Here is a 26,476-nt window from a genome sequence, read left to right as displayed (position 1 = left end):
AGAAAAATATCAAAGAAGTTTTAACCAGGTATTTGGCACAGTGGGCGGGGCGAGAGAAGAAGAAGAAGGAGGAGCCCGAGCATGCGCAGAACCAGACGGTGGTGACGCAGCGGCGAGGAGGAGAGCGTGCGCGCATGTGCGAGGAGCCGCGGATGGATGCATGCGCGGTGGCAGTTGGTGCCGGCAGAGCCCTGGAAGCGCGCGAGTGTGAGTGCCGGTTATCCGAGTGAGCGAGCGGCTAAATTCATGCGAGAGCCGCCGGTTGGGTTGGTTTGTTTGATATATTAAAGAAAAACACATTGTTGGTTTGCGAGTGGCTCGGGTCGGCGGGGAGGATGATGTGCGAGGTGATGCCCACGATCAGCGAGGATACCCTCCAGCAGAGGGGCTCGCAGAACGGCTCGGAGGACGCCAATTTCGAGCAGCTGATGGTGAACATGCTGGACGAGCGCGACAAGCTGATGGAGACCCTGCGGGAGACGCAGGAAACTTTGTCCCTCACTCAGGACAGGATGCAAGAGGTGGCCCACGAGAGGGATCTGCTGCAGCGCCAGCTGAATTCGGCTTTACCCCAGGTAATGGGCGGCCAGGCCGGCCGGTGCACTAGGGCTGTCTGCATTTATATATAAAAAATATATGAAGGACCACCCTCCTCTTCCTCCCTCCTCCCCCACCCCCCCCTCACAAAATCTTTTTAAAATTGCAGAGTTCTGTTGCGCAAAATGTTCGCTCGGGATTGCAACTGGGTGCTGGGATCGCAAGGGAATTCTTTTGTTATTTGTGCATTGCCTCATAATTATATAACGCTTATAAATGATGTGATGTTGCACCCCTTGCAGCACCTGGTCTGTGATCAATGTGGGGACTGTCAGTGATCAATACGGGCAATTATCGACAGTGTCCAATATATTGAAGCAGTGATCGCACACTTTTTTATTAAAGCTGGCACGTATTTTGCTCAATGGAAGGCGGTTTTTGTAGGTGAATCATATAAGAGGACCCCTGATTTCTGTCCCTGAAAGATGCAGGAAACTCTGAAAGGCGGCTCGACGTGTGAATGCACCTGTCTTCAGGTAGATGGGAGGTAACGGGTTTTAAACTGTTCAATACCTGCCCGCAGTCTGCCTGCACGCCGCCACCAGGGGGCTGAAGCTTGAAACAAGAACTGATTTATTTGTGAAGACTGCAAATCATTTTTTTTTTCTTTTTAAAAATTGATGTTTTCGATTTTACAGTCGTAGTGTGGAGCTAGCTGTTTTTAAAAGTCCTACTTGTTTTCCACACAGATTTTGAAATGGTGTATCTATATTAGTACTATAAGGTGATCAAGGGCCATCCTATTGATCATACTGCAGTGTTCATATTTAGATATTCTTAATAAAATGTTTTCTGTGCAGTTCCAGATAGGGATGTAGCCTAATATCTCAACAGACTGTACAATAGCTTATTTTTAATGTTTTAATAAAATTGTGACTTTTTCTTTGAACAAGTTTTTTTTTGTAATGGTTTATTGAAAGCAAAATTTATTGGGGTATCATTTTGACATGGAACACCATGTTCACAATGAGTCCCTGGTGGTAGCTGATACCATATGGAGCAGCAATGCCAACTAAGGGGAAAACCTGCAATACAGTGAAACTAATTACACAATACTCGGGCAATAAAGATTTAATATAGAAAATGATAAATGGCTGGGATTATGCTGTCAAGGCCATAGGACACAGATTTCAGATGATATTATCTAAATACAGAGTGTGCTGCACCTGAGTCTGTTCAGCGTCTTGGAAAAGATGATTTTTCTTCCCCCCCCCCCACCAATCATTTGATTTTTGTCTTTGAAGTTAGTATGTCTTCTGTTTGTACTGGACTCAACTGAGGATGAGCACAAAATAGTAAATATTCTGAAAGACTATTGTCTTCCAAGAATTTACAAGGGAAAACACAAGAAACATGATTTTCCCCAAACAAAGATACACCAATTACTTTGATATAAATAAGATGAGTCCTAGTAAGGTTAAATTGACTCGATATAAGTAAGTACCATGGGATGGATGGTATTTATCCCAGAATGTTGAGACAGTCTGGGGACCAGTTTTGTGTGGCATTGACCGTTATGAGGGATTCACTGGAAACTGGAGCGATCCCAATTAGATTGGAAACAGGCTACCTTTTTTTGTGCACTCATTTTAATCACTTTACTCCTGAATATTATATTATATTTTCAACCTCTGGATTTAGCGACGTTTCTCGTGTTCCTACTGCCACAATTGCTTCCACTTCCGGCATCTTGATTCTAATGCTTCTCATGTTCACATATATACATCGTATTGTAGATTTGTTTCTGCTTGCGTTGCTCAAGTATCTACCCAATTCTGATCTTTGGTTCATGTGTTTCTCTGAGTATTTGTGTCCATACCGACTTGTTGACAGCCTTCTATCTTACGATCTGTTTTGTCGTGGATCCCGTTTCTTGCCTGTCTTTCTTTCAATCCCTCCCGCCCCCAAACAGTCTAGTTTTAATGATTTTCTATTGCTGCTTCAATGCTCCTTGGATGTTGGATCACGGATTAAAACATGATTTTTTTTAGGTGTAGATTCTGATGCTGACAAAGATATATAGAAAGTCAGTTTTCTATTGTTGCAGTTCATTTATGTCTGGAAAAGAGAACACAGCCTTGATAAGATGCTAAAAAACATAAGCAAAGTTGAATGATTTTAGATTTATCTGAGCTCCTTGATGCTACTTCTAGTAAATTATTGTCTTGCCTCTGTTCGTGTCACATGCTGTTTTAGGCCTGTTCTCATGCGTGCAGGTGCCTGTATGCTCGATGCCGCTGAAGTATGAGGAAAGGTTAAAGCAGAAGGGAAGAATCCCTCTGATATAAAATACTTTCTCTTCCGTCTCTCCAAATTACATCATGTTGCACCTCTGAGCTGGTATGAAATAAATGGAGGTAAAGTATCCCCCCCTCTCTCTCTCCCCTCCCCTCCTGTGGAGACCCTGAAAGGTCAGGTCTCCACCCCCCTCAGCATGGAACTCCTTTGTTGCTGGCACTTGTGGGAACATCAGTGAGCATTTCAGTAGGGAAATGTATAGATGGGTGCTCTTTTTCCAATCATAGATACCAGTAGGAAGGTATATGAGCCATGAAAATGTACTACTGATCAACTTCTGGGTCAGATGCCTCAAAAAATGGGCCGAAAGTGTGCTGGTCAGAAGGATGTTCAATATAATTGCTCCAGGAAGCTGAGAGGTGTTTCAAAATGGCAAGCTTCCATTTAGACTGGAGGAGGAGGAAAGTTATAAAATTACAGATCTATCCTTTAAGGAGATTTCTTCCGTTAACAGTACAGGTTGGAGGGATGAGAGTACTTCTGTTTATGTTTCTGCTCTCACTTAATTTCACCTTTTTAATGATTGTGATAAGTTTAGCAAGAAACCATTGCCTATCTCTAGGAATTTCAGTGCCCATTATAGTATGATATGCAAGTTACTGAATTTATTTTAAAAAAGCACACACAAAAAGAACCCGATTAGCAAATTGTACTCCTTCAACTTAATTTTTAAAGTTTGAGAATTTAACAGGATATTTATGTTGTGCCTTTAACATCCCAAGGAAGAAGCAATGCAACTGGAGCTGGAGTCTGAGGTGCAGACATTGCAGGGCATCAGGGATGGGGAGAGTTACCTGGACAGTTTGATCCAAGAGGCAGTCACACCCTTTAGGTTAGGTAGTGGTACAGGTCTGGTTAGGAGGGTGTGACTGCAACTCAGGCAGTAAGGGGACCCCAGGTGCAGTGCTGGAGGAGCCTCAGCCTTTGCCCTTGTCCAACAGGTATGAGGTTCTTGCTGCCTGTGTGGATGAGGGAAAAGCCTGCAGGATGGATGAGCAAGCTGACCATGGTGCAGGAGGCCATTCAAGTGGGGGGAGTGAAAGGGAATGTAGTTGTGGTAGGGGACAGTATAGTCAGTGGGATAGATACTGTTTTCTGCAGCCGCGACCGAGAGTTCCGAAGGTTGTGTTGCCTGCCCAGTGCCAGGGTTAAAGACATCTCCTCGCGGCTGAAGAAGAACTTGGAGTGGGAGGGAGAGGATCTAGTTGTCGTGGGCCACGTTGGAACCAACGACATAGGTAGAACGAGGAATGAGGTTCTGCTGAGGGAGTTTGAGGAGCTAGGATCCAAATTAAAAAGCAGATCCTCAAAGGTAGTAATCTCTGGATTGTTACCTGAACCACGTGCAAATTGGCATAGGGTCAACAGATTAGAGCTTTAAATGCGTGGCTCAGAGTGGTGTGGGAGGAAGGGGCTCCAGTTCATGGGGCACTGTACCGGGGAAAGAGGGAGCTGTGCCATTGGGGTCAGTGTCCTGGCGAACCAAATAACTAAGGCAGTAGCCATGGCTTTAAACTAATGAGGTGGTGGGAGGATTCGGGAAAGAGTAAATTTAAAAGTAGTGAGAAATGTCAAGGCTCTAGAGCAGAGTAGAGTTTTGTGTAAAAATAAGCAGAGTGGGTCAGGAAGGGACAGAGAGTAACAAAGGTAATAAGTCATCAGTGACTAAGGTGACATCAGGGAAAAATAGAAATAAGTCAAAGCTAAAGGCACGATATCTGAATGCGCGAAGCATTAGCAGCAAAATAGATGAATTAATAGCGCAGGTAGAAATTAACAGGTTTGATCTAATAGCCATAACGGAGACGTGGTTGCAAAGTGGCCAAGGTTGGGAACTAAATATTCCAGGATACTTAACTTTTAGAAGATAGGCAGAATGGAAAAGGAGGAGGGGTGCCCCTGATAAAAGGATGGGATAAAGACAGTAGAGAGAAAGGATCTTGGCTCTGAAAATCAAGCAGTAGAATCAGTTTGGGTGGAGCTAAGAAACAGCAAGGGGCAGAATACATTGGTGGGAGTTGTTTATAGGCCCTCAAACAGTAGTTGTAATGTAGGGCAGAGTATAAATCAGGAAATTAGAGGCACATGTAACAAGGGTAATACAGTGATCATGGACTTTAATCTACATATAGACTGGGCAAACCAGTAACAGTTTGGAGGACGAATTTATGGAATATATGTAAGATAGTTTTCTAGATCAGTATGTTGAGGAACCAACTAGGGAACAGGCTATTTTAGATCTAGTATTGTGCAATGAGGAAGGGTTAATTAATAACCTTTGTAGTAAAGGGGCCTTTAGAGAAGAATGACCATAATATGATAGAATTTTATATTGAATTTGGAAGTGATTTAGTTAAATCCGAAACTAGGGTCTTAAATCTAAACGAAGCAAATTATGTAGGTATGAGGGGCGAGTTGGCTACGGTAGATTGGGAAACTACATTGAAAGGTATGACGGTAGACAAACAATAGCTAGCATTTAAAGAATTAATACATAATTTACAACAAATATACATTCCTTAAGGCACAAAAATCCCACAGGAAAAGTGGTCCAACCGTGGCTAACGAGAAGTTAAAGATAGTATTAGATCAAAGGAAGAGGCTTATAATGTTGCCAAAAAGAGTAGTAAGCCAGCGGATTGGGAGGATTTTAGAATTCAGCGAAGGAGGACCAAGAAATTGATAAAGAAAGGGAAAATAGAATATGAGAGTAAACTAGCAAGAGACATAAAAACAGAATGTAAAAGCTTCTATAGGTATGTAAAAAGGAAAAGATTAGTGAAAGTAAATGTGGGTCCCCTACAGGCTGAGACAGGAGAAATTATAATGGGGAATAAGGAAATGGCAGCAAAATTAAACAAATAACTATGTGCCAGATTTTCAGTGTGCCGTGAGGCGGGCCTTTAAGCGTGCGGGGGGGGGGGCAAAAATCCCGAATTCGGGGCTCCCGACACCATCCCGCCCAAAACCCACCTCCACGTAAGTTTCCAAGGAGGCGGGTACCCGCCCCGCACTGGGACCCGCCAACCCGAGGCGGGAAGGGATTAGTGCCAATTAACTGCCTGTTAACAGGTAGTTAACGGGCAGTTTTTAGCCTAATCCCTATTTTGAGGGGTGTCGTGTGGGATTTCCAACGGCTCCAAACCACGCCAGGTTAGAGCAGGCGGGCCGTCGGGTTGAAGGACTTGTAGGGGTCGCGATGTCGGTGTTCAGGTGAGTGATGGGTGCATGAGTGCAAAGGTAAGTGTGTTTGGTGTGTCTGAAGTGTGTGAAGAAGTTTAAATTACCTGTACTTACCTTTACAGCCTTCCTTCCTCTAGGCTTCGGGAGTCCATCACTCAGCCGGCGCAGAATGGCCGCGATCTGTCAAAAGTGACAGCCTGCAGCTTTTGGTGCCGGTAGGAGTTCTAACTGAGTCTGTGTAGAAGGACTCTGGTTAGAACTCAGACAAGACAGTCAGTGTTTTGACAGCTTCAAACAGCTGTGAAACACTGATATTTCATCTGTCAGGACGTCCTGACAGATGAAATTTCAGTCTGTGACGTCACCTGTTGCTGGGTGGCCCTTAATTGGCCTGCTGAGCCCGCTGGGCGGGCTCAACAAGGTCAATCAAGGGAAAATCGCGTGGATTGGCCGGACGTCGATGGAGGCGGGACTAAAACCCGAAAGTTGTAGTCCCAGCTCCTTCCCGACTGCTGGATGAAAATCTACCCCTTTGTGTCTGTCTTCACGGAAGAAGACATAAAAAACCTCCTGGAAATAGTGGAGAACCAAGGGTCTAGCGAGAATGAGGAACTGAAAGAAATTAGTATTAGTAAAAAAAAAATAGTACCGGAGAAACTAATGTGACTGAAAGCTGATAAATTCCCAGGACCTGATGACCTACATCCTAGGGTTTTGAAAGAGGTGGCTATAGAGATAGTGGATGCATTGGTTGTCATTTTCCAAAATTCCATAGATTCTAGAACGGTTCCTGCAGATTGGAAGGTAGCAAATGAAACCCTGCTATTTAAGAAAGGAGAGAAACCGGGGAACTACAAATCAGTTAGCCTGACATCAGTAGTAGAGAAAATGCTAGAATCTATTATTAAGGACGTGATAACAGGGCACTTAGAAAATAATAATAGGATTGGGCAGAGTCAACACGGATTTATGAAAGGGAAATCGTGTTTGACAAATCTGTTAGAACTTTTTGAGGTTGTAACTAGCAGAATAGATAAGGGGAAACCAATGGATGTGGTGTATTTGGATTTTCAGAAGGCATTCGATAAGATGCTGCACGAGGTTAATAAAATTAGGGCTCATGGGATTGGGGGTAATATACTAGCATGGATTGAGGATTGGTAAATGGACAGAAAACAGAGAGTAGGAATAAATGGATTATTTTTGGGTTGGCAGGCTATAACTAGTGGGGTATCGCAAGGATTAGTGCTTGGGCCTCAGCTATTCACAATCTACATCAATGATTTGGATGAGGGGACCAAATGTAATATATCCAAGTTTGCTGATGATACAAAGCTAGGTGGGAATGTAAGTTGTGAGGAGGATGCAAAGAGGCTTCAAGGGGATATAGACAAGTTAAGTGAGTGGGCAAGAACATGGCAAATGGAATGAAATGTGAAGTTAGGTAGGAAAAATAGAAAAGCAGAGTTTTTTAAATGGTGAGAGATTGGGAAATGTAGGTGTTCAGAGAAAGAAAGACTTGCATTTGTATAGTGCCTTTCACGACCACCGGACGTCTCAAAGCACTTTACAGCCAATGAAGTACTTTTGAAGTGGAGTCACTGTTGTAATGTGGGAAATGCGGCAGCCAATTTGCACACAGCAAGATCCCACAAACAGCAATGTTATAATGACCAGATAATCTGTTTTTGTTAGGGACCTGGGTGTCCTTGTACACGAATCACTGAAAGTTAACATGCAGGTACAGCAAGCAGTTAGGAAAGCAAATGGTATGTTGGCCTTTATTACAAGAGGATTTAAGTATAAGAGTAAAGGCGTCTTACTGCAATTATATAGGGCCCTGGTGAGACCCCACCTGGAGTATTGTGTACAGTTTTGGTCTCCTTACCTAAGGAAGGATATACTTGCCACAGAGGGAGTGCAACGAAGGTTCACCAGACTGATTCCTGGGATGGGGGGATTGTCCTATGAGGAGAGATTGAGTAGACTAGGCCTGTATCCTCTAGAGTTTAGAAGAATGAGGTGATCTCATTGAAACATACAAAATTCTTACAGGGCTTGACAGGGTAAATGCAGGAAGGATGTTTCCCCTGGCTGGGGAGTCTAGAACCAGGGGTCACAGTCTCAGAATAAGAGGTCAGTCATTTAGGACTGAGATGTGGAGAAATTTCTTCATTCAGAGGTGGCGAATCTTTGAAATTCTCTACCCCAGAGGGCTGTGGAAGCTCAGTCTTTATGTATATTCAAGACAGAGATTGATAGATTTTTGAATATTAAGGGAATCAAGGGATATGGGGATAGTGCAGGAAAGTGGAGATGAGGTAGAAGATCAGCCATGATCTTATTGAATGGTGGAGCAGGCTCGAAGGGCCAAATGGCCGACTCCTGCTCCTATTTCTTATGTTCTTATGATCAGGAATAGTAGAAAAGTTCTGGAGGGTGACCAAAGGAGCAGACTGAGATTTTGAGGAGTCTTTTGAAGGAAGGGGAAAGAAGTATCAAGTGAAGAAGTTTGCTAAATGCAGTGATTTAGGGAGATATTGGAAAGACCTTGGTAGCTGGAGGGGGATGGAAAGATGCAGATGTTGCTCATAGTGGACTGGACTGAGAAGGTTAGAGCTAGGGCAGGATAGAGCATGGAGGAATTTAAATGAGATTGAAAATTTTAAAATTGATGGAATGGGGGGCAGGAAGCCAGTGAAAGTCAGCAAGAACAAGGGTGATGGGTTTGTGGCAGAGAATACAAGAAGCCGAATTTTCAATGGGTTGGAGTTTATGTAGGGTTGAGCCTTGAAGACCGATGAAAGTATAAGCCTTTAGTGAGAAAGCTGGTTATTAGGGCTTCAGCAATTAGGGGGGTATAAGACCGCGGCAAGGGTTACCATAGCTCCAGTTGTAACAATTATTGGCAGTTAAAGCGGGAGGTACATTTTATGCACCCAGCCAAACAGGCTATTAAAAGATTAAATTCATTGTATATCTAAAGCAGAAGGTGGTAGTACAAGCACAGCATCAGAAATTGATTGTGAACTGACTAAACAGCAAAGGAAAGAACATTAAAGCATGACGAGGCAAAGGAAGATGGGATTTGTTAGAATTCTTTAAACTGGAGACTTGACAAAAGAGCAGTATGAGATTGCAGAAAATGCACAGGACTAGAAATGGAGGAAGGAAATATGTTGCCGATGAGCAGTAAGTGAGAGTTCGTGGATTCAGCCCAAGATTCAATATATAATTACTTTTGTTAAATCTAACTTTATTCCAAAATTTCCAAAGAAGAATTAATCAGGTTCTTCAGAGCTTTCCAATTGTTAGTAAACTACTGAAAAAGAAATATGAGGAGAGAGACTGGTACTGTCACTTAGTACTAAGGCATTTAATGCATTTTCATTGTGTGTATCGAATGTATAGTTGCTGCTATGATGTGGTAAAATGGGAAATTGTTTCTGCGTTTGAACTTGTGGCAGAAGCACATCGGTGTAAATTTAAAATGCACTATAAAGCTAATTGCCGTAGTTATGAGTTCTGGTGCAGTGGCCTATATACATTCGGATACATCAAATTCTCTTAGTGGGTGGCTATGTATTATGGGAGGAAATGGTGCCATTTCAAGAATTTGCCAGAAGGAGCTGAGTGAATATGCTGCTTTAACAGTCATTCCAGTTGTACCTATTGTAAATTAGCTCTTGTGCTGTATAGTATCTGTCTATATCTCTGCTTCTGTAAACACCTAACTGTAAATGCACTTCAGTAGTTTTAGCCTGTATGAGGTGAATCTACTGTCCGATGTTTTTCACTTTCCAGAGTAACAAGAGGCAGTAGGAATCCTATGTAATTGCCAGTTTATGTTTGAGGTAATTGTTAGCCCTGGACTCTGCGGGCTAAGATTTATATTTCCATTTCTAGAGGAGAGACTCGCTGAAGGGGAATCTAGTACAAACACTGATAGGAAATTAGTGTCTCAATAACTTAGAATCTTGGTGTTGGCTATTAGCTCAGATCATTAGATAGAAAGCCCAATATGATGTGGCCAGGTAATTAAGTGAGGAATTCCTGTCTTGCACACATGCAGGCAGGGAATGATGTAATGGGCTGAATCTTACTGGGAAAATAAGGGTGTGTTAATGACGCTCGCTGTTATTAATGTGTAAGTAAATTAGCCAGCAAGTTCAGGGGATTAAGATACGTCGTGAGTTGCGAATCTCCAGAACTTGCTGGTTAATTTACGCCGCATCTGTTGTGTTTGATTTAGTTCTCTGAGAATGGTTACAGCACGGAAGAAGGCCATTCGGCCCGTCGATCCCGTGCCAGCTCTCTGCAAGAGCACTTCAGTTAGTTCCACTCCTCCGCCCTTTCCCCATAGCCCTACAAATTTTTTTCCTTCATCCAAACGGCTCAGGAACCATTGCTTGCTAGTTTCACCCTCTGATGTGATCTGTACTTTGCTCAGACTGAAGTAATAGCTAAATTACAAAAGGATGAACAAGATCAGGATTTCTTGTTTCATTTTTGAAGAGGACTGCGAGTAGTAAAGTTTCATGTTGATCAGGGTGAAGGATCCCATACTGGCAAATGCAACACTTTTTGGTATTACTGTCAGCGCGGAGTACAAACAGACACAAAATTACATTTCTTATGCACTGACTCGTGCCTTTGAAGATCACCCTACCCTGCACAAGTATGTGTTTCTACTTTGAGCAGCGACCATTTTTACTTTTCTAGGTGAGATTGCCTGTTGTGGACAGTTTCTGAGCTGAGGATCTGCAGCCAAAGAGAACTGGCTTGGAACTTCCTATTGGTTTCTCACGTAGGCCACTTGTTTTTTTGCCCAATAGAGAGAAAGATGACTTTTTTTTTTTAAGGCGCTACTGTGTGATTCACAGGTAAGAACCCTTTGGTATTTCAAGTGGACATGCTTCATATGTGTGCCTAAATAGTGAGTGTCAGCAGGCTACTGATTGGTGGAAATAACAACAGAAAATGCTGGAAAAACTCAGGCCAGGCAACATCCGTGGAGAGAGAAATAGTCAACGTTTCAGGTTGAAACCCTTTGTCAAGACTGAAGAAGCACAGGAAATGAAACAGATTAAAAGGCCAGTTTGGGAGCTGGGAGAGAAGTGAAGAGACATTAAGAGGTATTCAAAACGAGATGAGATGGTGATAGGACTAGTGGAGAGACAAAAGATGGCTCTAGATTAGGTGTGAAATACGCTGGCAGAATGGGAGACAGCTGCCAAAATGTTGCTATCGTACTGATTGGTGGAGGTGGGAGAGAGATGGAATTTTGCTGAGCCTGAATCTAATCCTGCCCCTACCCAGAAAGCTTGGACACCTCGAGTGTATGGCATCTCTTGAGTTTAGAACAGGCCATAAAATGAATGCTAACTTGGGAAAATGCACAACTTGAGTTTCTAGCTGTTTTAATTTAGGGTGACCGAATAATGCTAATAAGAACCTCCAGTGGAATGTCTGCACTTGATATGCAAACATTAATGGATCGGCATTTTATTGTTTATCTGTGACTGAATAATACCTGCGTCGTTGCTCTAAGGTGTCTGTTGCCTTTTAAATGGATTACAGTTAAGTAACTATAGTTGCTGCAGCAAAGCTATATGTGCTAATTGTTTTACTGAGTGTCTCCCAAATCTTTTATCACCGCATTTACGTGAGAATGGTAGGGAAGCAAATTAAAACCGTGCGGTGCAGTAAGTTTTGGTGTTAAAATATATGTTTGAAATAAAACTATCCATGAAGTAAAACCTTTGGAAAGATGTCACTGCAAGCTTGGATCAGTTCATTGTGTGTGTAGTGATTACAAGAATAAATTATTTTAAAGCAAAATTGATCAGAACTGTTTTTTCTATGTGCATTTAATAGAATCCATTGGGGAAAACTAGCTATAGAATTCAAATTGACCCAATTTATAACTGTTGGCTGCTATATTCTTGCACATAATGGGCCATTTGTGAATTAAATGACTTTGGTATGTCTAGCATCCAAGAACAGTTGAATTATTTCTTTACTGGTTGGGTTTGGAGTTGAATTTTGCCGGTTACTTGAATGTGCCAATTACATGTTTACCTTCATCTGTTTTTAGTTGAACTGTTAGGTGGGAGCTGAGCACTGTGGGTGGAAGATGGATGAAGGAATTAATTTTTACTTGTCTTCTCCACCCCTCTTCTGCTTTTCCCCCCAGTTGAGCAGATTGCACCATTCAGCTGAATACAGAGCAATTCAGTAGTTATGCAAGTCTAACCTGTATTTTACCTTCACAAGGTGTCTGGAGGCAATTGGCTAAAATGGATGAAGTAATCTTGTGTAAAGACTGTGTGTATAGATAGTGGATCTCTCATGTTGCTCACCGGTGATGCAGAGGGCATGCTGTTCTATGCAACGAAACAAGCAATATATTATCAGGGCCATCAATTTATGGTAATTAAATAAGTAAAATTGTAATTTTATTAGCGTATTGTAGAAGTGTTAAGTGATATTTTTAGACTCCTATGTAGTACAGGAAACTCTTGTTTAAACGGCACCTAAATATCCGGAATTCTCTATTAACCGGCAAAATTCATACTCCGAAAACACCTCAATAACCGGAAATGTTGCCGAGTCCGAGTCTCCCGCGGTGGCTGAGTTAGTCAGTGGGGGTAGTTCTCCAAATTGCCACTACTCGGCTTCTTGGCACTGTCAGAAGTCCGAACACCTCAATAACAGGAGTCTGACTCTTTGTTTGTTAAAAATAGCCTCGGTAGATAACCCTCTCCGTCATCCGGAATTTTTAATCAACCGGCACCATCCCGGTCCCGTCGGTGCCGGATACCAGAGAGTTTCCTGTAAACTCATACTGTCCTGCTTGATCACACTTGCTGCAATCCCCTCTATCCACTGCAGTAATTCTGTCCTTTTTTAAATATTGCTACTCTTCCTCCCTTCCCAATTTCCCTGTCCCTTCTAAAGATCCTACAGCCTAGAATATTTAGTTCCCAGTAATGTTTGGTGTGTTACCCTTCAAGCTGAATTTGTGCTTCTAACTCATTGGTTTTATTATGCTAAGTGCATTTATGTACAGATCTTTTATTTGGGGTAACTGTCCCCACCCTGCCCATATGTCCTCATGATGGAGTCTCTCTCTCACACTTTTTGACTTGCACTGGATTGTCCCCTCCCACCCCCTATCTGGTATACAACCGATAAGTTTTACGGTAAGATTGAGTCAGAAACTAAAGGCCACACATTTAAGATCACCAAAAGAATGAAAAGAGAAGTCAGGGAAAAAATGTTTACACCGAAGATTAGAAACTGTGGTGGAAGCCGAATCCATAATCTCTCTCTAATATATGAAAACTCTTATGTGAAATGAAAATTGCTATGTAAACATTTTGTATGGGATTTGCAATATTAAAATGTTCAATTGTCCTGATTCCTTGTGATGCCTGTAGATGGTGCTTTAATAGGAATTATGTTAATCTGATGAATACGTTGCCAACAGCAGGTTCAGCTGTACCACCAGAAGGAGCTGTGGAGTATGCTGATCGAACTTCCCCACAGCTGCAGCCTATGCAGTTGTGAATAAATTACTTGGACCTTTTTAACAGTTGAATTTCAAGTTCTTATTCACCCCTAATTGAAGCAATCTCTGCAGCCCTTACATCTGAATTGGTGATAGTGCACCCAGAAATCATGAATTCTATTTGCTCCTCTTCATACTTAATTTATATATAATTTATATATTTAATAATTCCAAATACAAGTTGTTGTTAATTTGATGCTTCTCACTTATCCCCATTCTGCACTGGCAGGTCACCCACATGCTGACTCTTCCTGGCCTGACTTTCCTGCGCACTGGCCCTGAAATGAGATTTTCTGCCTCACTCACAGACTTGAGCTGGATCTCGCAAAGATTTGCTGACCTCCTGAAATATTTGACACTGCCCCTTCGAGACATTTGCCGGCTCCTGTTCAGCAACGGTCCCGCTCTTGCGTTTCCTGCTCAGAGTATGGCCTGGCCCCACTAATGTTTGCTGCTCCCATCCAGTATAATTCTTCCTTTAGCAAATGTTCTATGTTCTGAATAAAAAGCAATACAATGATTAATTTCTAATGAGGATATAAAAGTTTGTTTGGTAAGCAGCAAGCCTCATTTGTACAGTAACTTGGACATTTTTCTTGGTTGTCCAGGTTTTTCAACCATTGTGTTGGTAAATAGCGCTTGATTATTGCTGATACTCTTGTGCGTGCTCTTTTCCCAAACCCTTTTGTATTCTTTCTTCAAATTTACCCAATTCCCTTTTATATTATGTTGTAGTCTTCGCTTTAATAGATAACTGTGGTACAGCAGTCATGTTTTAACAACCCCTGCCAAACAATTTATTTTAACCCTTCATTAGTGATAATCCTGAGTTTTGACCCCTTGTTTCCGATTGACCCACCAGCAGAAACTATTTATCACTATTTACCCTTTAAAACATTTTGGAATTATGAAAACCTCTAATATATTGCCCCATAATCATCTGTTTGTTAAAGTTTTAATTATTTTGAGTCCTTTTTCATAACTGTAGCCTCTCGTTGGCATTATCCTTCTATTGAATGAGAGGCTATAGTTATGAAAAATATTTGCTGTACCTGTTTCATAGTTTTCCAATCATTCCTTTAATGAGCTGCCTGGAACTGCAGACCTAACCAATGTTTGTACAAATTATATATCAAGAAATAAGAAGTGAAGAACAAATGGACAAGGAGTGCTGTAAAAGATAGATCTGAAAGTGAACAATTGGTATCTTAGTGTGTTGAATGGATTGGAAGGACATGAAGAGCCACTTGTATTTTGCCTGGCGGTGAGGGGCTGGTCTACATCAGGATGTTGGGGGGCAGGGGGAGGGGATGGTGCCAAGCAGATATGTTGTCAGAAGAAGTGAAATTTAAAGTGATCCACTTTTGCACATCATTGAGCAACTGGTTCAAGCGTGATATGGATGAAGAACTGGGATCATGTTGCTTGCCTGTTCCATCTATGGTGTGGAGATGCCGGAGTTGGACTGGGGTGGACAAATGTAAAAAGTCACACAACACCAGGTTATAGTCCAACAGCTTTATTTGAAGTCACAAGCTTTCGGAGTGCTGCTCCTTCATCAGGTGAAGTGGAGAGATGCATAAAGACACAGCTTATATAGTCAGAGAATAATGTCAGATGTTTACAGGTAATCTTTCTAACTGCCATTTATCACCCTGCCAGTTAGAAAGATTACCTGTAAACATCTGACATTATTCTCTGACTATATAAGCTGTGTCTTCATGCATCTCTCCACTTCACCGGACGAAGGAGCAGCGCTCCGAAAGCTTGTGACTTCAAATAAAGCTGTTGGACTATAACCTGGTGTTGTGTGACTTCTTGCACTAGTCATAGATGGAACAAATGTATGGTGTGGGCGCATCTTCGAATTGGAGGTGAAGGACATTAGAGCTCTGCAATAAAAGATCTAACAAATTGCACTGGTGACACTGCTGTCAGCGTTGCAGCTTATGGTATTGGAGCTTGCAATTCCGGAATGATCAGCATGGGGTAACTCCACTTTTCAGCCCCAAATCATCTGGTGGAATATCATTAGTAGAGATACTGTGTCGTAAATTTAATGCAGGTAGCACCAGTGATGTCATGGAAAAAAACTAGCGCAAAACTTTGATTGCCCAGTGAATGTTTTACACCCAAGATTCTTGAGCAGAGATTAATTTTGTTTTGTTGCCATGGTTAATGTAGGTTTCCAATTGAGAGAACAATAAAGCAGTAATTTTTTTTAAAAAGTGAGCATTAATGACCTTTAAATTTTATAACAGGATTTACATGTAATACCCACTGGAAATGTTATGTACGCTAAGTATGGTTATCAATCTTTAACTTAGACACTGTATTATCATTGTTATAAATCCCTGGGTTAAAGTTGCCCATGTGAAGGTACGGCAAGAACTTTTAAGGACACAATGTGACTAAGAGCAGACTTTCCATAATTCTGCACCAGTATCAACTGTTGCAGACAGTGAGGCTGCGCAGTCTCCAGGCAGAAACCCCAGGAGGAAGGGGTGGAGTCGGGTTTTTTTGAGCTGGAAAAGGAGCGACTGGAAGATAAGAGGACGGGAGCTCTGAAAAGAGGGCTCAGGAGGCAAATGGCTGCCACATCCCGTCCCGGGCTTCCAAACTCGGCTGCCGTCCTTCGTATTAGTAGCTCTGCATCCAGAACTCAAAGTGGGATTCAGTGATCGTGAAGAGAATTCAACGAAGGGGTTCGGAGTCGTAAGTCTTGCAGACATTATACATACCATGAGCTCCAACTTAAGCGCGCCAACGAAAGAGTGCACTCGAATTTGGACACAGGGACAGATTCTCCTTTGAATCCATGTAAATGGAGAATGTATGTTTATTATGTCTAGATTCATTCTAATGTATGCAAATGTCTAATTTAGTTCATTGACCTGTAATCATCTTATACTGTCTGACGTTAAAACTATAAAGTAAGATAATTAGAATTAAGCCATTGTAGTAGTGATCTCCTTACTGGACTATAGAATACTGTCTACAACAGAGACCACATCTCACATATATCTAGAGAACCGTGAAGGGGTTACATACACCTGAGTGATTTAAAAGAAACAAATAATGAACTAGTTCAAATATTAAATATAGCAGTGGATAATTTAGGTGCGCCTTTAGTTTTTTTTGATAATTTATTAGCAAGCCTGATGCTGATTTTTTTTTTCCTCCCCACATAACAGACTAACTTGTGTGGTCAGCATGCAGGCCATGGGGTTTTAATCTTAACTGGGTTTTCAGCTTGAAGACACCCATTAAGACCGATGTTCATGTTTCTGTTCCCTGTGAAAACTAGTTCCAAAAGTCTAGTCATGTAAATAATTGGAACCAAAAATCCAGGGAGAGTGGAGAGTATCAGTAAGGCAAATATATTTAAGGAAGAATTCCAGAGTCCTGGTGGATGAAAGCTCTGCCAACAACTGTAGAAGAGGATAGAGGAGGGGAAAAGCCTGCACTAGACTTGAGTTAAATAGAGAGTGTAAGAACTGGAATGTAGGGCTGACGAAGATTGTAGAAATAGGGTTACCAAAGGCATGGAGGGATTTGAAGACTAAGATAAGGATTTTAAGGTTCATGTGCTGGGAGCGACAAGAGTTAGTGCAAGTAGGCAAGAATGGGGCAATGGCTATGCAAAGTTTTGAGTGATAGGATATGGGTAGCTTGTGAGTAATAAGGTATTACTTGTCTTGCAGGTTAGAATTTGTGTAATATAAAATTGGTAAGGCTATCTCTGAGAGAGTTGGAGAAATTGAGCCACAAGGTGAAGAGGGAATCTTTCAAGGCTCTTTCTGTAGTGTATGTGCCTTTAAGAGCCCCAGGTGTGCTGTAATGCCGGTAATGGCCACTCGGGCTATATAAGCCTGTATATTGTGTATATCCATTAGAACCCCCCCCCCCTCCGAGACCTTGCTTAGTAAACACCTATGAACCAACTCCTGTCTTCAGTGTCTTTATCAACACACGGACACTACAGTGGTGACGAAGTGGAAACGGACTTACCTGCAATTCGGCAGCACCTCAAGGACATCGATTCCTTGGGCGTCCAGAAGACTCAAGGAAGTGAGAGAAGCTGTGGTTTCACCAGTTGGCCAAGCTGGTGGCAGGTACTGCGCTAATCCTTCCTGGGCATCAGGCTGGGGCTCCAGCGGCTGGCTCTACAGCTGAGACAGGCAGCGAAATCGGAGGCAAGCAATAACGGACTGGGAGGGAGCACTCGGGAGACGGCCGGTGCGGCAAGCAGGTCAGCGTTCAGACCTGCAGAGAAAGTCCGGCGGGAACGAGTCTCCAACTGTAAACAAATAAAATGAAAAAAAATAAAAAACAAAGAACGGATACCGCAGGAAACAGCGTCGTCATCGGCAGCAGCGGCGGGAAAGCGCGGGAAGCGCCATATCTTTTCTGAAATGCCTAAGTCTGGCAATATTGATGCTTTTGATAGCGAAATAGAGGATTGGACCACACACGTGGAAAGAGTAGAGGTATATTGCACTGCAAATGGAATAGAAGATGAAAAAAAAGCTTCAGTACTGCTGAACCTAATGGGCGCAAAGGTATACGGGCTGTTAGGAAATTTAATCACTCCAGCCAAACCAAAGGACAAGAATTTTAAAGAAATTGTTGATACCCTGCAGGAGCACTTAAACCCAACACCGCCGCTGATAGCGGAACGATTCAAATTCTTCAAGAGAAATCAACACAAGAATGAAAGTAACGCTGATTACCTAACCGAATTAAGAAAGCTATCTAAGTACTGCCAATTCGGGGCAGGACTAGCAGATTATCTTCGAGACAAATTCGTTTGCGGTCTCTTAAGTGAAGGAACACAAAAAAGGCTGCTTTCTGAAAAAGATTTAACATTGGACAAAGCTTTCAGTATGGCTGTATCATACGAAGCAGCAGCAAGAGGAGCTGCAGAGATACAACAAAAGACACAGGACTTTGGCACCCATGAAATGACACAGGGTTTCGAAAGATGTTATCGCTGCGGCAGATCCACCCATAACCAGAAGGACTGATGGTTCAAGGACAAAGCATGCAGGCAATGCGGAAAGATTGGACACATTGCACGGGTATGCCGATCTGGACAAAATAAATCCACAGACAGAAAAAAAAAAAATCAATAAAGGAAAGTACAGCAAGGTACAAATGATGACGGACAGTAGCTCCGAAGACCAGAAGAGCGATAGCGACTCCGAAAACAAGAGACTAAGCTGTCTCAAATTGCATAATGTACTTGCCAAAGATGATTACCAAACCATTTGGGTTACCCTCACGATAGCAGGGTCCCCTGTTAAAATGGAACTAGATACAGCATCAGCTCTAACTGTAATAAATCGACGGGATTACGAGAGGCTATTTTCGCATATACCTCTAAAAGACACATCCATTATCTTAAAAACATATACGGGGCAGAAAGTATACCCCAAAGGAAAAATAAGGGTGCCTGTTGTATACAACGGCAAAGAAATACAAAAGTTGTATTTATACATTCTACAAGATGGTGGTCCACCGTTGGGACGTGAATGGATCAGAAAGATACGTTTAGACTGGCACTCCATTCAGGCACTGATTGTGACAAGTAAGAAAATAAACAATGATGACATCATACCTGAACGATTAAAAGACATCTTGGCCAATGCCAAAGAAGTGTTTCAAGAGAAACTAGGAACCTTGAAAGGTATCACCGCCTCAATAAAAGTGGAAGATGCAGCAGTTCCCAAATTTTTTAAGGCAAGACCGGTGCCATATGCAATTCGTCCAGCAGTCGAGGCAGAGCTGGAGAATTTGGAAAAGGCAGGCGTATTATCCAAAATAGATTGGAGCGAGTGGGCAACACCCATCGTTCCAGTCATGAAAAAAGCATTGAATAATGATAAATCTGAAGAACAGCGAAAAATTCGCATCTGTGGAGACTTCAAAGTGACTGTAAACCCGGTCCTTCATACAGTACAGTATCCTCTTCCGAGGATAGAAGATATTTTTGCCTAACTATCCGGAGGGAAACGTTTCACCAAAATTGACTTGGCACAGGCATATCTACAAATGGAGGTTGAGGAGACCTCTAAAAAGTATCTCACGATAAACACACACAAAGGCCTGTACCAGTAAAATCGACTGGTTTTTGGAGTAGCATCAGCTCCAGCTATCTGGCAAAGAGCTATGGAGCAAGTCCTGCAAGGGATTCCGGGGACTCAATGCTACCTAGACGACATCCTTGTAACAGGAGAAAACGACGACGAGCACCTTGCCAATTTGGAGCAGGTGCTCACGAGGCTGAAAGAATGGGGCCGAACGGGGCCTACGAGCAAATCGCCCCAAGTGCGAATTTTTCCAAAATCAGATATCATATTGTGGCCACATAATTAATAAGGAAGGGTTGCATAAGTCACCTGAAAATTGAAGCGGTCATAAAAGCCCCAGCACCTGAAAATGTTTCACAATTAAGGTCGTTCCTGGGATTAATAAATTACTATCATAAATTTTTACCGAACTTATCAACTCTTCTACACCCTCTTAATGAACTGCTACAAACAGGAGTGATTTGGAAATGGAACGAAGACTGTAAACGTGCCTTCCATAAATGCAAAGACTTAATCACATCCGAAGAAGTTTTGGCTCATTACAACCCATCACTGCCAATCAGACTGGCGTACGATGCATCCCCTTACGGCATAGGAGCAGTATTATCCCATCCTCGTCGCCACTGTAGTGTCCGTGTGTTGATAAAGACACTGAAGACAGGAGTTGGTTCATAAGTGTTTACTAAGCAAGGTTTGTTGGGGGGGGGGGGGTTCTAACGGATATACACAATATACAGGCTTATATAGCCCGAGTGGCCATTACCGGCATTATCCCATAAATTCCCTGATGGCTCAGAACGGCCGATAGCTTTTGCGTCACGCTCATTAAACTCAGCTGAGCATAACTATGCCCAAATCGACAGGGAAGCACTCAGCCTGGTATGGGGAGTGAAGAAATTCAACCATTACCTACATGGACAAAAATTTACCTTGTTGACTGACCATCAACCCCTCATCTCCATATTCAACCCTAAAAAGGGTGTTCCCATTATGACAGCGCAAAGGCTACAGAGGTGGTCCCTTTTTCTAGGGGCACACCAATATAACATAGAATACAAAGGATCAAAACAGCATGGGAATGCTGACGGTTTATCGCGCCTACCGTTGCCAACGGTAGAAGAGGCACCTACAGTAGACCCAGTGGCGATGTTCCACTCAACCATAGTGGAATGTCTACCAGTAACAAATTCTGCCATTGAAAAGGAAACGAGAAATGACCCGACTCTCTCACGAGTCTACGACTTAACGGTGAAGGGATGGCCAGCACGTGGCGAACAACTGTTGCCAGCATTCTCGCAAAGAAGAGAACAGCTGTCAGTGTGCCGAGGAACCTTGATGTGTGGATCCAGAGTGGTGATTCCACCCAAACTCCAGGATAAAGTGCTAAAGGAGCTTCACGAGGGGCATCTGGGTGGAGTGAAAATGAAGAACCTAGCTAGGGCGTTTGTATGGTGGCCAGGTATCGATGGAGACATCGAAGACATGACCAAGAGCTGCCTAGGATGCCAGAAGGTCCAAAACGCGCCACCACAAGCCCCTCTACATCCATGGGAGTGGCCCTCATCTCCCTGGCAAAGGGTGCACATCGACTTTGCTGGTCCATTTATGGACTTGATGTTCTTAATCGCGGTTGATGCACACTCCAAGTGGCCTGAGGTAATAAAGATGTCCTCCACCACCACGGAAAAAACCATCACAGTATTAAGGACCATATTTGCCAGGAATGGGCTGCCGGAACAGATCTGATAATGGACCGCAATTTGTGTCCGAAGAATTCAGGAAGTTCTTAAAGGAATGGGGTTAAGCACTACACGTCCGCCCCATACCATCCTGCCACCAATGGATTGGCTGAAAGGTTTGTCCAGACCTTCAAGAAGGCCATAAAGGCCATGGGTAATGAAGACATAAAACTTCAGCACAAGGTGGATAACTTCTTATTCGCATACAGGAATGCAACACATGGTTACCAACCAAACTCCCGCCATGATGCTCTTCAATAGAAACCTAAGATGCCAGCTGGATTTGGTCAAGCCCAACATCAGAAGGGACGTGGAGAACCGGCAGTTTCAAGGCATGAATGAAAGGCCAACTAGAACCTTCCAGATAGGTCAACAAGTTTTGGCTCGGGACTACCGTACCGAGAAATGGCAGCCTGGAACTATCTGCACACGACTAGGACCACTGATGTATACCGTGGACATCGGAGAAAGCATAATAAGGCGCCATGCTGACCAAATCATAAAGTCATCCGAAAAGGGACAACCTACACCACAACTCTATACGTCTAACGATGAAGTAGAGATACCCATATCTACCTCCGATCCGGTGATACTGGAACCCGATGAACCCGACACTGGCATGCAAGCCGAATCAGCCTTGCCAAAAGAACCTACTACACCACCAGAAACTACTACACCCCCGAGGCGTTATCCGGACCGAGTCAGGAAGCCTCCTGAGAGACTGACTTATAATTAATTAACTACAGCAATGTGTATATTATTTTTCTTATAACATGTAATTAATAATTACTTAAAATATGATGTACTGGCTAGCTAAAAGGGGAGGAATTGTGGTGTATGTGCCTTTAAGAGCCCCAGGTGTGCTGTAATGGCCACTCGGGCTATATAAGCCTGTATATTGTGTATATCCGTTAGAACCCCCCCCCCCCCCCCCCCCCCCCCCAGACCTTGCTTAGTAAACACCTATGAACCAACTCCTGTCTTCAGTGCCTTTATCAACACACGGACACTACACTTTCCTGTAGTACTAAACTCTGCTCAGTTCTGCACTAAGTAGGCAGTCCCACTCAGAGGTCGTACAGAGACATTCAGTGCAGTAGCTGATCACATCTGCTGAAATTGAAGCTTAAGTTCATTGTTGAGACAGATTAAAAGGAGCTGTAATTTGAATTTGACCATGCAGCACTTGCCCTGATCATGTTTATCATTTGCTCTGGTTACTTGATTTATATTTTTAGAAATGTTTTGTTCCAATGATCCTCCATTTGCTTAATGAGGTAAGTAAGTCTGTGGTCTCAGCATTACGCACATAATGGGGTGATACTATACATATAATAGTGGTTAGTGAGTTTGTTAAGTAAATGTGGGAAGAAGTCAGTCATTGCTGCTGTGGAGTTGAGAGAAAACATGAGGTTGTTGGGGATTTTCTTTGATTGTGTGCTGCAAAACAGTTAACTTTGTTCAGAAAGGGGTGCCTCCACACTGCACCAGCTAGTTAAGCAGTGGGCAACCTTCTGGTATTACCAACTGAATTAATAAGTTTTTTAGAAAAAAAACTTATTCTTGGGGATGCTGGCAAGGCCAAATTTATTGCCCATCCCTAGTTGCTCTGGTGGACCTTCTTGAACCAATACAATCCTTGTGGTGATAGTACTCCCGCAATGGTGATTGGTAGGGAATTCCAGGAATTTGATGCAGCACCGATGACATGATGGCAATATATGTCCAAGTCAGGATAGTGTGTGACTTGGAGGGGAATGTGCCATGATCTTGCTGCTCTCGTCAGTTTTGGTGGTAAGAGGTTGTGTTGAAGTAAACTTGATGATTTCCTGCAGTGCATACTGTAGCTAGCACATGCTTCAGCCATAGCACACTGGTGGACAATGGGTTGGTTATTGAGGCTAATGGTTGGGGTGCCAATCTAGCAGCCTGCTTTGTCCTGAATGGTGTTGAGAGCCAGTTTTGCATTACTAGCTGGCTCATGAATGTCAGCTTTTTAGAAAATAATTGAGATCTTCTCTTTGTTTTCTGCTGTTTACTGGTTCCTCACTAGTACTTTTTGCTACTTTTGAATTGTTCAGATTTAGTCAGATTTTTTAATTGGTAACTTAAAAGATGGGGTGGTTTATTTGATCCAACCACGATTTTGAGCCCTACTGACATGTGACCCCTTTGAAGGGTGTGATGCCACAGCCACATGCCAGTCACAAGACCTTTAATTACACACAGATAAATACTTAATTCTACTCTTTAAAAACATTTCAGTTGCTCGCCACAGGTACAATATGCAACAGCTAATGTCACAACGCATTATGCCCTGGATCTCATAGCAACAGGAATAGGTCATTCAGCCCCTCAAGCCTATTCCACCATTCAATTAGATCATTGCTGATCTGTATCTTAACTACATCTACCGACCATAGTTCTGTAACCTTTAATACCCTTGCCTAACAACAATCTGCCAATCTCAGTTTTTACATTTTCAATTGACCCAGCCGCAACAGCTTTTTTGGGGGAGAGAGTCCCAAGATTCAGCATTAAGACCATTGCTGTTTCTAATTTACACCAATGACTTGGATTCAGAAACTCAGTGCCAATTGATGAAATTTGTAGATGATACCAAATTCAGAAGTGCACTGGAATCAAAGGAGGTAGCCCAGAAATTACAGAATGAGCTAAACAAAATATGTGAGGGGATCCAAACAATGGAAAATGAAGTTTAATGGGTGACGCACGTACTCCAGGAATGATGTTGAAATAGCTGATCCTTACAGCAGATAGAGGAGACTTCGATACTATAAATCTGGGCTGTATTTGATCCCAAGCCCCAGAGGTGAAAAGGCCAGTATCCAACTCACTCCGCCACCCTTGCCTGAACTCTTTATATTTAAAAATGCATTGTTGCACTCACTCATTTTTTTGGCTGTAGATTATGGTCATATCATTGTATGTAAGTTGTTGTATGCAAGATGAGCATATGTGGTTGTGCTTTTACTGTGACTACAAGGGTTGAAATTCTGCTGCTGCATGTGCAAATGTGTTGAGTTCATGCATATTATAATCTCTATTTTCTCATGTTGCTGTAATAACTGCCTAATGATTGACTGACTAATTGCATATAATAATGCCAAGTTTCTCTAGCAAGGGATCAAAGAAAATAAAGGGAATAAAATGGATGTAATTGGGATTGTTTGTTTTGGGATTCAAAGAGTGGTATAATAAAAAGCTATCACATCTGACCCAAGTCTGAATATTTGTGTATAATTGTTGGCTGTCATGACCTTGTCATAATTGAAGTGAAAAATAAACTCATGCAGTTTGCCTTTTATCTTTTAAACTATTGAGTTCGTTGATAATTTTATTTTTGCAATGGGATACTTTGCGAATGGTGGTGACTTTTAGTGACAGCAGCAGTAGAATGAAAACCTAAATTGTATTCAAGTTAAATTTTGTGTTTCCTGATCAACTGTAGATAATCACTCAAAGAATCTGATGGTGACAATTATTCTTCCTCTGGTGAAGACATAATCATTTATCGACAGCATGGATTGTTCTGGCCTTTGTTACCTGTTGTTTCACTTGGTATCAACAAAAAGCATTAACGTGCCTTAAACAGCTCCAGTGTATATGTATATATAATTAACCCCTCCCCTCAGCCCCCAATGTCCCCAATTGGTCCTGACCATGTACCCTGCCTGGGAGGAAAAATGTGACTAGTTCCTAAAGCGCTCTGCTGGGGTTCGTTCTTGTGCCATGTCTGGTCTGTTGTAGACTAATGATCGAGATTGATTGCTATGATTAGTCAACATCTCCATTGTTATTGTACCACACGACTACCACGATGGTAGAAGATGAACTAGATGGACCTCTTGTCTAGCAATTCCTATGCATATTTTACTATTTGTATGATGTCACCAGAAGTGTTGTCAGTCAATTCCTCACAACATTTGCTGCCTTCGGATGGTACAGCATCTTGAAGTGGGGAAAAAAGAATGCTTGATTCTCCCTCTGCTCTCAGTTTTGGACATCTGGTGAGCTGTGTAGGGATTTGCAAGACATCTTTGAACAGCGAAGAAAATCGGACAGGGTGTCCTCACTATGCCTCTGACAGCTGGCCTAAGAGCAGCAATGGCAGTGGCTTGGAAGTGAATTAGATTTTCAGCAGCGAAGTTGCATAGTTTAAAAGAGTACACTGGACAGACTTCTGAGAGCACCTGGACTTCCTTTATGTATTTACCATACAATGAAGTAATGATGCTTTAAAAAGAAGACATTACTTGCCTATTATGTATCTTTTTTAGGCGCATTTGCCTTGTGGTCATGAAATTCGGTTTCATCAGAGTGGCGCTATACTGCCCTCTTGGTACTGTGCTCGCCCGGTAATCCTCTTCATGTGATGCCAAATAGGAACAGATCTGTTTTCTGCATGTGTGCGCAGCATAATGATGCCATTTCAGGTCTCCCAACCAGATGTTTCCATCTGGCAGCTATTGATGTCATGACATTTGACACACTAAGCTGGCTGTGCATGTTTACTAGTCAAAGCAGATAGAGGCAGGTAAAAATTCTCTCAAAATATTGAGTCTCTCCTGTCATCGGAGTAATGACTGATGTGTTCTTCACATTTCTAAATGCAGCCAATAGTGTGAAAAATTGATATTTGCTTTTGGTTGCATTTTACAGGACAGAAGGAGGGAGGCCATTCAAACCATTGTGTGAATGCTGGCTTTCTGAAAGAGCTATTGACAGTCCCATTTGCCTGCCTTTCCCTCATACCCTTAAAAAACTGTTCTTTTTGATCTTAAATTAACACCCTTGAGTTACCAACTCTGAGTGGAAATAGTTTGTCAAAGCTCTCATATTGAACATCACTATTAGAATTTTTGTTCTAATGAAAAGAGCCGCGGTTTCTATAGTCTTTCCTAAAGACTAAAATCTCTTATCCCTGTTAGTCTCTCTCTCTCTCGTACCACCTTACATCTCATCTGACTATC

General features: G+C 42.4%; 1 protein-coding gene across 1 annotated transcript in view; it reads left to right on the top strand.

Moving 5' to 3' along the window:
* Window positions 1-46: 46 nt before the first annotated feature.
* The window catches only part of LOC147105274 (liprin-alpha-2-like), a 91,203-nt gene continuing 64,773 nt past the window's right edge, over window positions 47-26,476 (top strand). The window contains exon 1 of the mRNA XM_086011457.1: window positions 47-575. Within this exon, the coding sequence (XP_085867583.1) occupies window positions 336-575 (240 nt within the window). The 5' untranslated portion in view covers window positions 47-335. The remainder of the gene's footprint in view (window positions 576-26,476) is intronic.

Source organism: Somniosus microcephalus, chromosome 18 (genome assembly GCF_052327205.1).
Source record: "Somniosus microcephalus isolate GS21.2 chromosome 18, FLI_Smic_1.0, whole genome shotgun sequence".
Classification (NCBI taxonomy): domain Eukaryota; kingdom Metazoa; phylum Chordata; class Chondrichthyes; order Squaliformes; family Somniosidae; genus Somniosus; species Somniosus microcephalus.
Note: the sequence above shows the minus strand (reverse complement) of the source record. Positions and strands in the feature narration are given on the sequence as shown.